At 43.8% G+C, this 13516-nt stretch overlaps 1 protein-coding gene across 2 annotated transcripts; it reads right to left on the bottom strand.

Annotated features, from left to right (window-relative positions):
• Positions 1 to 5698: 5698 nt before the first annotated feature.
• On the bottom strand, positions 5699 to 12787 carry gmnc (geminin coiled-coil domain containing). Of its 2 annotated transcripts, XM_031751882.2 has the most exons (5): positions 12523 to 12787; positions 10246 to 10425; positions 8819 to 8904; positions 8135 to 8251; positions 5699 to 7498 (listed from the first exon to the last, which is right to left on the bottom strand). In XM_031751882.2, the coding sequence occupies exons 2-5, from the start codon at positions 10376 to 10378 to the stop codon at positions 6551 to 6553; spliced, it is 1284 nt and encodes a 427-aa protein (XP_031607742.2). In that variant the 5' UTR covers positions 10379 to 10425; positions 12523 to 12787; the 3' UTR covers positions 5699 to 6550. The 2 variants fall into 2 exon arrangements, with proteins under 2 accessions (XP_031607742.2, XP_031607743.1); XM_031751883.2 differs by lacking the exon at positions 10246 to 10425 and having other exon boundaries at positions 5700 to 7498.
• Between the last annotated feature and the right edge of the window lie 729 nt (positions 12788 to 13516).

Genomic DNA, 13516 nt, shown 5'->3' with positions numbered 1-13516 from the left:
TGGTGTCACATCGTCTTCCAGTCCTCTGTGACAGGAAGCAGAATTCAGAGCTGACTCCTCAAACACAGCGGTGTGCTTGGATCGAATCTTTTCCTCTGTAACGTCACTCTGTGGTGGTGGGAGAACTCGGACTCTTTGACACCATGAAATGACACCATTTAACTAAATGAAGAATACAAATTAAGCGTTGTTAGATCGTTAACCTGTTACAGCTGAAGCAGATGAAGCTGATGGACATTTACAGGTTTTTTTCACCATCATTATGTATACAGCACACTCACACGAGCTCCATAAAATAAGCTAATGTCCTCTGACGTCAATGACTTGTCCATGACAGGTTTGTCCCCGTCCACCAGATGCTTGCCCTCCAGCTCCTCCTCCTGGATCCAGGGTAGGGCCCCAGTCGCCCTGTCCTGGGCTGGGTGAACTGGTCCTTTGATTTTGTGATCATCAGAGAGGTTTTTCTGATCTCACTAGTTTGCTACGAGACCCTAAAGGGTCTGATTTTCCCTGGAAACCAACCTGGGATCACTCAGGCACCCAAACCACTCCACTGCTATAAGGTCTCTGCCCTCACTGCCCTCAGCCTGTTTAGCAGGAACTCGGGGTTAGCATCTGACCAGGGTGCGTCCTGGACAAGACGTTTTGGCCGTGTCCAGCTGGGAGGACAAGCCCCCGGTGGACCAGGGGGTAGAGATTATGTTTCTGGGGTTGTTTGGGAGCTTTTGGAAGAGCTGAAGGAGGTGACCAGGAAGGGGACATCAAAGCATCTCTGCTCAGACTGACCCCTGACCACCTGGATGAGAGGCAGAAACCTGTCATTTCCACAGTAAGCCAACATGGAGGCTGTTAGCCAGTTAGCTACAGAGCGTGGATCTGGCAGCTTCATGGATGGTAACTCACGAGCACCTTTAACCTTTTGTCCAAATATGATTCATTGATGGTTCCACCTCAGTGTGTGTGTGTGTGTGTGTGTGTGTGTGTGTGTGTGTGTGGTGACACTCAGTGAGTTAATTGTTGAGAGTTAATTGTTGCAGAAGACAGTTGGTGTGTAGTTACTTATCATCACACAGAATGCCATTAGGACTCATCAACCATTAAACTCAGCGCGCACACACACACACACACACACACACACACACACACAGTGGATCGTAACAGTGTCTCTGACAGGTGTTGCAATAAAGTTAGGCATCCATGAAAAACAGGATTATCTCTTATTAAATCCATCAGCTACAGATTATAAACCCATGATAAACCAATGAAAACGCTCACTGTGCACCAACAGAGACGACTGTGAAGTCTGTGCACGAAGTCTTTATTTTCATTTCTATTTTTTTTTAATCTATTTTCTCCTGGTTGGCTGTTTGATCCTCGGCGTGTCCACTCGCCCTTCACTTCCTCATTGTTCTCTAAATGCACATTAACCCGACGCAGCGGCAGGACTCTCATCACTTCTCATCAGGTTTTCTCTCTCACTGATCACTCCATCCAGAGGTCAGAGGTCAGCACCATCCATACACTTATACATGACGCATTACCTAAAAACAATTAGCATGACAACATGGCGGGCGCTCGGTCAGTCTGTAACTGTGTGTGTGTGTGTGTGTGTGTGTGTGTTTCCGCAGTCCTGACTGTGAAGCTCCCTCATCAATCAGCTAATTACTGTTAGAGAAGAATCGATAACGTTTAAACACACACACACACACACACACACAGTCCAGAGCAGTGTGTGAAGGCGTTCTTTATCTCGCCACTCTTCCTTCATTAAACGTCGTGTTTAAACAGGAGGTTAATGTCGCCTGCAGATTTTCAAGTTAAAAGTCTCTCTGTTATTTTTTATGGCATTCATACATGAGAAATTAATCTGAATCGTGTTGTTCTTGTTTGCATGCAGCACATGCTCATCTGTGCATCAGCAGGAAACTGTGGCAGGACTGTCCTTCATTTTTAGCCTGACTGTCCTTCATAGCTGTGCTTAGCAGGGGTCCGTTTAAGTTAGCCTGGAATGTTGACATTTCGGCGTGATCTGGCTCTGCTCCGAGCTCATCTGGCTTTGTCATGTATCAGAAACATAGCTGTTTACTTTATGCAGGATTAGCAGGTCTTTAAATCAGGTGAATAAAATTATCACACTAAAGATAATGCACAGGACATACTACACTTTCCGTCATATCATTCTATTACATGTTTATCACATAAATTCTGAGGCAAATAGTTATGTGTGAAACACTGTGTGAAACACTGGCTGCAGCTCCGTTTGGCGAGCAAGGAAGGTGCAAGCTTGATCAGGAGGTTCGATCCCTGTTCCGAACCCTCCTCAGGCCACATACTGAACCCAGAGTTCCTCTCTCTCTCTCTGTATACATATATATAATATGCAGTCTTCTATAGGATATATAATATCCCAGTATATATATATACCCCAAGCTCAGACCGCAACTTAGTGCATGCTTCAGTTATGCAGGTTAAAGGTTAAAACTACACACAAAAACTCATTACAAATAATATTAGAAAAAGACTGAACAGGTAAGGCTGTGTGGCCTGACTGATGCTTCAGAGGCTTGTCATAGACTAAAAGCAATATAAGTGATAAATATTACCATTCTGTAGAATTCTTACTTGTTCCCATGTTCTAGTGGGTCCTGTTGTGGCTCTAATGCCTTATATTTCATTTCTGCCAGCCCTCTCCTTTGCTTTTGCAGCCAGCTCCTAACTGCTGTAAAAGCACTTGTATACTAATCGTCAACAACAGGTGTGTTCGGAGAACCGGATTAGCGAGCTCAAAGGTGTCAGTGTGTGGTTGTAGCTGCTGCAGCTCAGTAGCTCAGTGACGCTGAGGGTTGCTGCGGAGGGCAGGTGGAGGATTGGTGGATGCAGGAGATGAAAAACCCCAGAAACCTGAGCTCAGATCCTTCATCCAGAAACTGAAACAAGTGGCGAGGTGAGAAAGCTCACCTGTGTGAAATGTGTCGACTCATTAGCTGAGGCGAGCAAGCTGTCGGGTTGTTTCCCGGGTAAGCCGGCGTGGATCGAGTTTCAGCCGGCCGCCTTCTTTAATGACCCCTCTCCCTGGCCGACACTCAGAGCCTGTGATCCAGAGCGACCCTCCTTTCACATTCCTGCCAGATTCCGGGTCCCTCCAGCCCTGAAAGAGCCTCCAATCTGTCGGACATCTGCAGCCGGTCTTAACCTTCTCATTAGAGATACCCTCCTCTGTCGGCCCGCCACGGACACGACTCGCTCCCAACTTTCCCTCGGTCCTGCTTCGCTCTCAGGGGACCCGTGGCAGGGCCAGGACCCCATGTTGAGAACCCCCAGGGAGAAAGTAAAACCCATCATCTTTACCTGCGTGGGCGGATCAGGGTGGAGGAGGATGTGAGGGGGGCGTCTCTGGGGAGTCGCAGGCCTCCTTTTGTTCCTGAGAAGGGAGGGAGGTGAGGGCGAGGAGGAGGATGGTCAGACTGGTTTAACTGGTAACAGAGGAAGAGCAAACTCACAAAACTTTAATTCTTAGCGTGCCTCGAATCAGAAAGCCTCCTGAAAACTCATCACACCTGCTACGTCTGAACACAGCGTCACTCCAATGTTTCCAGGAGTGCAGGAGACGCCCGTGTGACCAAAAGTATGTGGACACTCTCTGCTGTCCTCTCAGGTCTGCATGTGATGAGGCTCTGCTGTCCTCAACACAGGGCAGGAAAGTTTGGATTCAGGAGACAGACACTATCTCTACTTTCAAGATTAGGCTTCAAACTTTCCTTTTTGCTAAAGCATATAGTTAGGGCTGGACCAGGTGACCCTGAATCCTCCCTTAGTTATGCTGCAATAGGTGTAGGCTGCTGGGGGATTCCCATGATGCACTGGGTGCTTCTTCTTCACTCAATATGTGTTAACAGACCTCTCTGCACTGAATCATGCTTGTTATTAATCTCTGTCTCTCTTCCACAGCATGTCTTTATCCTGTCTTCCTTCTTTCTCACCGGTCGCAGCAGATGGCCCCGCCCCTCCATGAGCCTGGTTCTGCCGGAGGTTTCTTCCTGTTAAAAGGGAGTTTTTCCTTCCCACTGTCGCCAAAGTGCTTGCTCATAGGGGGTCATATGATTGTTGGGTTTTTCTCTGTATCTATTATTGTATCATCTGCCTTATAGTATAAACTGCCTTGAGGTTACTGTTGTTGTGATTTGGTGTATAAATAAAACTGAATTGAAAGACAGGCGTCTCTCAGTGGTTGTCTGGGTGAAAACAGTTTGTGGAGTGTCTCAGTGAACAAGCTCTTGGACAGATAATCTCTGAGATTTGAACCTCTAACTTTTCCATGTCTTTGGTTTGGAACCAAACATCTGCAAGAAAATTAGCTTTTGTGGCGACTGAGCTAATGTCAGCTGATGTCGGGGTCAAACTACGCTATGGGCCAAATCTGTGTCCTGACGTCCTAAAGACAAAAATAACCAACTCTAAAACTCATAAAAAGCTTTAGTTAGGCCTGCACAACAATAACTGCGTTTGCTGTGTGACATGTTCACAGAATAAAGTCCAACACTTAGAAATGAAGCGCATTTTATTTTTAGGATGGATAATGCTTTCACATGTAAACCTATCTGATAGTTTACGTGTTAAACAATGGGTTAAGAAAATGTTTTTCCAAATAATATGAAAACAATTTCATGTTAATTGGACTCACATGTAGACAGACGATGTTATCAGACATGTTTTTATAGACACAGTAGAAAAATTAGATTTTAAAGTAAAATGTTGCATTTGAAAACAATACAGCTACATGATAACATAAACAACATTAGCTTTGGGCACATTTGAATCAATTGTCATTTCAGCAATCATTCAAAAACTCAACAATTTAAAAAAAAAATTGCCTTATAGTCAAGTTAATAATGATTTTACTCATAATTTTGCTGAATTTATTGGTACAATGTTCCTAAAAACTTCACACCAGTATGGAAAACATCTGAAATATGGTTAACGCCATGCACTGTGAACCATAAAAATGAACGTTTTCTGTTGTCTTTTTAAAGTTTAAAACAGCAGTTATTTTTTAGTGATCATTTGAAGCTGGCTGAGAAACTGAATCAGATCCCAATAACTCTTATGTTAAACTGTGAGAAGGCTGGAGGGGTGATGGTAATTTATTAGTATGTCATAATTAGTGTTTGAACTTGGTTTTGTTTTTTGATACAGAGTAGTTTTACTTTTACTTGCTTTTACTTTATTTCCACCCACTGGTTCTTTTAAGGCACCAAAGTCTAGTGGGGTAGAGTTTGAAAAGGATGGTGGTTTGGGGTAAAATACACTTCTTTACAACAGTAACCTTTACCAGTTATGAAATATGACCAGGTGACAAGTTTGTGCACAACTGTGACCATGTTTATTTCTGCTGTAATGTTGGACATTTTAACATGACAGTCTATCCAGTCTTTAAGTGATGACATATGAATCCTGCTTCCGGGTCCAAACTACTCTGTGTTTATTAAGGCTGTTGTGTTTTTAACATGTTTTAATGCTTTGTATGTTGTTCTATTGAATCTGAACAAGCCCCTAAAACAGTCAGTGATCACTGTCGGCCTCTCTCAGTTTTTATTGCCACTGTTCATTTTAAAGCTCAGTTTTTAAAACCTTCTGATGTAACTCAGTGATGCTGCAGCGTTCGTTTGACTTTGGGACCTGAAGCAGAGTTTGGACCCAGAAACGGCTAATGATGTCTGACTTAAAGGGGGGGTGACTGCCTCATTTTTGGAGCCTCTGGTGGACATTAGAGGAACTGCAGTTTTTGGCACTTTGGATTTGGCTTAATTTCCAGCCCCAGGGCTTAATGTTGGCTTCGGCACATTTTCAATGCCTTGGTCCATTTAAAAGTCTCTCATTGAACCATAGTCAGTAGGTCCTCAGCTAACTCGCAGGAGCCAACAAGATTTCAGAAATGAACTCATCATCTGGTCATAATGGCTCTGGTCCCTCGCTGACATTCATGTGATATACATATATGTATGTAGAAAATACAGACACAAAGCAGCAAAAGTTTCATTACTATTATTTTTATGTGGCAGTTTAAAATACAGACTAAACGCATACGTCAGCATACAGGTGTTATTTTAGGCAGTTTTGTTAATTTGAATGTTTCATTAAGTTAAGATTAAGTTTTTTCATTAGATACCATTAATAAAATGGTTTGGTTGCTCAGGCTCGTGTTTTTCTTTTCCAGTTGCTACTGTACTCTTAGCTTTTGGATTATTGAGTAAACAGAATGCAATCAAGTAATCGTCAGTAATATGAGCATCATAAAGGCGAGTTAAAGAGGTGTTTCCTTCAAGCTTTGATGTCATAGGTCTCTGAACTGTTTAAACATCTGTCCGTGTGGCCTTCAAGATTAACCTGAGGGTCCTTCAAGGCATTTTTTGATACTCAGTCCAGAACATTGTCTAAAAGCCATAGTGAGTCCACTTGAATGTGCTTTTCTAAAGGATCAGCCTGAGATGTTTATGCAGTAAGACAATGTGAGGCTTTTGATTGTCTTTCAGAGTGAGGACCATCTGGTTTCCTATGGTTCTTGTCTGGGAACCCAGGTAAAGTTCCACCGGCCCTCCATGTCCTTTCTGACAAAGGCCTGTCCCTGGGGGAAGCTGTGGGTCTTGACACTGCTGGATGGACTGAGGGACATGCTGAATGCCAAATCTGTCCGGTTGCGAGGCGTATGTGGTGCTGCCGGAGGATGACATGGGCTCGTTGGAATGCAGCCACTAGCAGAAGTCCTGGGTTGGTCTGGACCTGAAGGCAACACGGGGGAGGAAAAGACTCTTTCTGCTGGTGGGGTGAACTGGATTGTGTCTTGTGATGGTGTCTGGGTTTCTTGTAGTGAAGACCAGTATGAGTGATGGTCAGCAGGATTTCCCTCCAGAGTTTGGAGTTGACTGAAGGCAGTGAGAGAACAGGTCTCGGCAGACGGGGCGCTATAGGTCCTGGTCACGGCTTCGGGAACCTCGTAATGTGTGCTCACTCGAGTGGCAGTGAAGTCGTCTGGGCAGTTTGAAGCTGACCCAGGAGGATTTTCACAGTTTGCTTCTTGGCATTCAGCAGCACTGTACCTAGAGCTGGTTTCATGTGTTGCTCTTTGACAGTAACTGTGGACTGAAGCGTGTGTGGATGTGATGACCGGAGGGCTGAAAGAAGAGTTGGGATTGCATTCTGGGAATGAGGATGGATTGACGGCAGTATCGTAAACCAAACTCCTGAGACTGCACTCAGATGAGGATTCTTCGGATGTATCGATGGTGTCCCGATCCTTCAGTCCCAGAGTTCGAAGGACCCAGAGGTCCAGGTTTGGTTCTGAGCAGGCAGATGTCTCTAAAGACTCAGAGCAGAACTTGGCAGTGAGGTTCCTGCAGACTCTTTTGCTGATTTGTTGGGGGGCCGCTCGCTGATCGCCACAGTAACTGTCAAAGCAAGCCAGGTTTCTCTTCACCTTCCTCCTCCCATCAGCAGTTAGTTTCTATAAGAAACAAGGACAGAATGAGACCCAGTAACAGCACCGTGCTTTCGTTTTCTATCAGAACTTCTTTATCGGTGGCAAACATTTAATGCTTTGATAGAGGAAAAGACATTTTGGACTGATATAAAAGTGAACTTTGAAAGACTTGAGATGTCTTCAGGATTAGCGATCTGTGGTTACATTAACAGTGTCTGAATGTTTCAGTTGGCGTAATTTTTCTACTTATGTACAAAAACATTCAGTAAACCTGGTGGTTTACTGAGTAGTTCCTACCCTCACCTACGACCACAAGATGGACGTTACAAGCAGTTCAGCCTCAAAGATAAGGTGAGGAGGTTGGCCATTTGGAAGACTAGAGCGTCCACATCGAAAGGAGGCAGCTAAGGTGGTTTGGGCATCTAACTAGGTTCTCCTAGGAAAGTTATTTTTTCTCTATATTGGGGGGCCATGACTAACAAGGAGAATCCCCGGGACACACCCAGGACACATGAAATATGTCTTTATGACTCTCAGCTTGCGTTCGAACAGCCCAGTAGACGAAGATCTGAGTGTCTTTGTTTAGACTGCTGGTTTATTTCAGATCTCTTTTTTTGAATATGCAAGATGTGCTGTCAGTGTTTCTGACGCTGCACAGACCTTTGCCTTTTGTTCCAGGTTTCTCACAAAGGAGGAATTGAGGAACGCTCTGAGCTTGTTGTTCTCCTCCTGCAGCCTGGCCAGCTCCTCCTCCCTCTGCAGCAGAGTGTCCTGGAGCTGGAAGGATACAATCACATCACAGCAATGCAGATTATAGGGATACGGGTATATGAACTGCAGTGTGGAGGTTCAGTCGCTCACATCGACCGTTTCTTTTGAAATGTGTTACGGTTTACGGAATACACAGCGGATCATCTGCCTCCGTCACACCAACCCTCTGCGTTGTCCTTGTTCACTACATCCATGAACCTCCTCTGAGGTCTTCCTCTTTTCCTCCTGCCTGGCAGCTCCATCTTCATCATCCTCTGTCTCTCTTCTGCACATGTCTAAACCATTTTAGCCTCTCTGACTCTGAGCTGTTCCTCTGATAGACTCATTTCTGACCCTGTGCATGCTCTCTAACAAATATTGCTGTCAGTTAGACGTGCTAGATGTTTACATTCACAGTGTACCAGCTGAAATAAGAAGTGTTACAGTAGCTTACTGAAAAAGGAAAAATGAACTGCTATACTTTGAGCTTCCGGTTGTGTATTTTGCACTCCATGTTTAACCTCGGCTGCTGTGCTAGTTGTAGTTGGTGTGCACTAAAACAATAATAAATGAAATGTGGGAACGTGTTGGTACCTGTTTGTTTCTCTGGAGGTGAGGAGAGAGCTCCTCTGTCCACATCAGAGCAGCCGGAGGCGTGGAGTCAAAGACACAATGAGACTCTGAGAGGAAGACACACAGCAGACTTTAAACTGGTGGCAGTGGTGGAGGATTTAGTCAGATTATTTGCCTAGTTTAAAGCCATGCTCTTAAATTCAGAGTAGGCTTTTTATTACATTTTAACTCAGGAGTGTATGCTCAAGATTGGAGCCAACCTCCAGATGGGCATTAGAGATTTGGTTCTTTTGAAACCTGTGTCCACGTAACCAAATAAATAAATAAATAAATTTGGCTTAATATTTCAGGCCCAGAGGCTTCCATCTGTGAGACCATCCATTAGTTGCTGAGGTCCAATTCTGAAGCCTCAAACTGAGGATTGATAGCTTGATTTGGACTTCTGCAGGAAATCTAGGTCCTAACTGACGTTGTAACCGGAAACTCCTTTTTTCCCTACACCACAAGCTTCCACGTCATTCAAGTCTTTGTGTTATGCACCAACCCGAAGTCTAGTTACATTTCTCTTGAGGTGCACATCAGGTTACATAGAAGGTTCCGGTTAATTACGGCGTAAATCTGACACAGAAGTATAAGTCACATGTTAGCCACCGCTATCATAGCTTTTCGAAACCAGATGTGACAGGTGAGGGGCAGGGCTGACCTTTCATTCGCACGGTAAACCATGGCTGACTTTGAGCTGACTCTAATGTGACCCTAATTTAAAACGTGTTGGATTTAAAAAGACTTGAAACCAACCACCGCAACCATAAACTCATCAGGAAAGTGTTTACTGAGGTCAGAGGTGATTGAGCAGAAGGCTTTTATTCTCATAGACTTCTATATAATGACAGAAACACTTCATTTAAACCAGAGGAGCTGCCCCCTGCTGCAGGTTTCTTCCAATTCATCAGCACTGGTTTCAATTCTAATACACGGAAGTTGCCTTTAATTTTTATTAAAAGTCTTCAGGACAATGCGTGGATGGTTATAAAGTCTTTGGTTTTTGGTCTTGAGGCTCTGATTTCACATCAGCAGCATCTAGTGGTCGTTAGAGGAGCTGCAGTGTGGAGAATCCAGGACAGGGCATTCTTGACAAATTGGACTCTTGGAGAAAGAAGAGCCTGAGAAAATTAAAAGATGAATCTTAATATAAACTCTTCCGGATGTTTTCATCTGCAGCAAAGAGAGCTGAGACAGATCGCTCATGTTGAACCTGCCGGGAGCCTCTTGTGTTTGATGAATGATCCTCCAGCTCGCTGATTCCCACTCTGCTGAATGTGGCATTTATAGAAATGTAGAATAATTCCTTCCATGAAGAATACATCGCAGTCAGCAGAGTACAGCTGCCTTCTGCATCCTCGGCCTCTCACTAACTGTTACTATCTGATGTTGTTAGTTGAACTCACCCCATTCGGGCGACGACTCGTCACACTGCTCTCTGAGGTCGCTGAGGTCAATGGGGTCATGGGCCCAAGCGGAGGCCAGGGTTTCCATGGAACAGTCAACAGTGTCTGGGCCGAGAGCCAGGGCCTGGAGCATGAGATGGTGATGGTGATGATGAAGAAATGGAGGAGGACGGGGAATCCCTACAGAGAAACAAATGAAGGGAGGGAGGGAGTGTGTTTTTATACTTGTGTATCTATCTTTGTGGGGACTGTTTAATCCTTGTGGGGACACGTTAGCTGCTCCACACTTTGGCTCACGGTTTCAAAGAGTTGTTTGAGGTTCAGACTAGTGTTGATATGGTGACGATCAACACTTCAGAACGCAAAAGTATATGGACACCTGAACACTGAGATATCTGTACAACATTTATTCAGTGATGCTGTCTGCCCCCTACAGGCAACAAGAGGGACTGCAGAAACCCTGGTCTGTTTTTCAGCTGCAGGAACAAGATCAAGCCAACTCTGATGGACCTCTATCAAGGCTGTTTTCGAGAATAAAAAATGTACCTAAAAAAGTGTGGCTACTCTTAAAGAACAGAAGAAACCTTTTCTCCTCACCATGAAAAATAGAGCCAACAAATACCAAGACAAACAGCCATTGTTATTCCATTCTTCATCTTTGTTTTGGTGTAATTGGACCAACGTCGCTGCCAAAACTGTCATAAAACTACTGTAGAAGAGGATGTACAACAGAAATCCTCCAGGGGATGTTAGGAGGCCACTCCTATAAACATTTCTATGAGAGTGCACCCCTACAGGTCACAGATCACCAAACAAGAGCAGTAAAACTACTGCCTGCAGCAATACACAATGGGAAAAATGGACACACTCCAATTAGTTGTTTTTTGTTTGTTTTTTTAGTTCATTCTGCACTTAAAATGAATTTAAAACAACTTTTTAAAATAAAATCCAAGTTTTTTCCAAATATTGGAGCTTTATAAACTGGAATTTTGTGGCTGAAGCTGGAACTAAATCGTCTGATATTTAGTGTTAAATTTTGGGGGCAGTTCAGCAGGGACTAGAAGATATTTCACCCAATGCTGTGCATGTTTTTAATATTTTTGCAGCGGTCACAACCTTCTTCATGGCTTATTTCCTTTGAAAGTACTTCTGCAGACCAGAGTGTCCACTTTAATTATTACCCCTTCACCCATAATCCCCCCCAAAAATGCAAACCCTGTCATCAGCTGAAAATATAAAAGCACTATTTTTTTTTTTTTTAAGTGTATCACTGAAAATATAACTATATACAGTTAATTAATATAACAATCTGGATTGCAAGTATGTGTGCCACTTGTGGATAGAAAGCAATTAAAAAAGTTAAGTTCTGAAATATTACAGTAATGTTTTACTAAAATTAATGTATATAAGGTTAACTTCATTTATACATTAATGTTCTGTTACCTTTTTTAAGTATATGTAAACTGACTGCCATGATGTTCAATCTGGACATATTCAGTAAAAGGACTAGATGTTACAATCCCTGATAATGCATCTAGTCCTTTTACTGAATATGTTCAGAATGACCGTCATTCTTAAAACATCAGAGATCTGCTTCTCATAGATTTGATTAGATTTAATGTTCTGCATGCAGAACCGTTGCTTAACAGTCCAAATCCCACCACTGTGTTGTTTTGGTTTTTGTGCCACCCCATTTAAAAACGCCCGGAGACTCCCCCGTGTCCCTTTGAATCTCTTAATTCAGACAATTCAGGGGAAAATGGACTCTAACCATGGGGGGGGGGTTACTTTAGTCAAAATACTTGTCTCACTACTTTGTAAAACTCTTATTTAACACAGCACTACTGTATTTAAAGTCCGTGTAATCCATCTGAATGAGTCCATGAAAATCAACCCAAGAATCTCTTTTTACATTTCTCATTAAATATTCCCACTTCCTGTGGGCTCCCTCATTTCTAAAAGTCCTGGAAACGCCCCTGACGGTAAATGTTATAATCATTAAATGTGTAAAGTACTGGCATAAGAATGGATACTTAAAAAACTGAACACTGGATTACGATAACTGCACCTTTTTCAGTAAGCACAATCATTTTTCCCGCTGTTTGACCACACAGATATGAAGCTGTGTCCAAAACTTCCTCCAAACCTTTTAAATAAACCTGTTTAATAAAACCTTTTAAAATCTATTTTAAAACTCCGCTGCGGTCTGCGCCTCTCACCTGCCTGCGTTAAAAAGCCCACACTTTAAAGCAGCTGCGTGTTCATCGTGTTTTCTACCTGCAGAGACTCAGAGCGCAGGAGAGCCGCGGGGCGCAGAAGTCTTCCCGGGTTTTCGGAGTGCGTGTTGCGCGTAAAGCTCAGCGGACTCTCGCTCGGGTCCCAAAAGAAGCTATGCCCGGCTGAGGGTCCGGCCAGACTGCAGCCGACTGCAGCTCTCACACAGACAGGTGTGCGTGTGCAGATCCGTCTGTGCAGTCAGCTGTCGGGACGGAGCTGAGGGTCCCCCCTGCAGGCACGGCGCGGAAAAACTCCAGTGGTGAGTTCATTCATTCAGGGGAAAGCGGGCTCAGTGCACTTTGTGGGATATTCAGAAAAGAGCCACACGTGACAGGATCAGTGGGCAGACTGCAAACACCAGGCTATGTGATACTGTAGGGGTGTCAAACATAAGGCTCTGGGTCAGATTTTCTACACGTTAAAGAAACACAGCTGTAGTAAAGAAAAACAATCTCAGCAACATTTGCGCTGTAAATGTGTAAAATTACAGAAAATGTATTTTTCTGTAGTGAAACTGTCCGCAGTGGAAGCAGATGGAGAAAAGGTGAGAACCTTTCTGTCCGTTAATTGTTTATTATCATTTGTTTATTACTCATTACTTTGGTGGAGTGTGAATGGGAGTACGGGGGGTTGTTCTCAGCAGGAAAAACTGTCAAACTTATGAAAATTAAAATTTGGAAGTCAAAAATGTTTGCACTCTTTCATATTTTCAAAATGTCGTCCAGATGGTTGCATTGGAGCCTCTGCTGATCCAGTTCTGGCCCTGGGCCTCATGTTTGACACCCATAAGGCCCAGTCCTTGAGCTGGATAACTGGGACTGTAAAATGGACTTCTGCTCCTGCCGTGGAGCCGAGCAATGGGAGGGAAGAGATGTTTTCAGATGTGAGTGGTTGATGGAGCTGGAATGAAAATGGATAGATGGATCAGGTTTTAGGTATTAGGTACACCTGTTCACCTGGTCTCCTTAACACAAACCTTTCATTTCACTAGCTG

Source organism: Oreochromis aureus, linkage group 14 (assembly GCF_013358895.1).
Source record: "Oreochromis aureus strain Israel breed Guangdong linkage group 14, ZZ_aureus, whole genome shotgun sequence".
Classification (NCBI taxonomy): domain Eukaryota; kingdom Metazoa; phylum Chordata; class Actinopteri; order Cichliformes; family Cichlidae; genus Oreochromis; species Oreochromis aureus.
The sequence above is the reverse complement of the archived record's forward strand: the minus strand, read 5'-3'. Positions and strand labels throughout refer to the sequence as shown.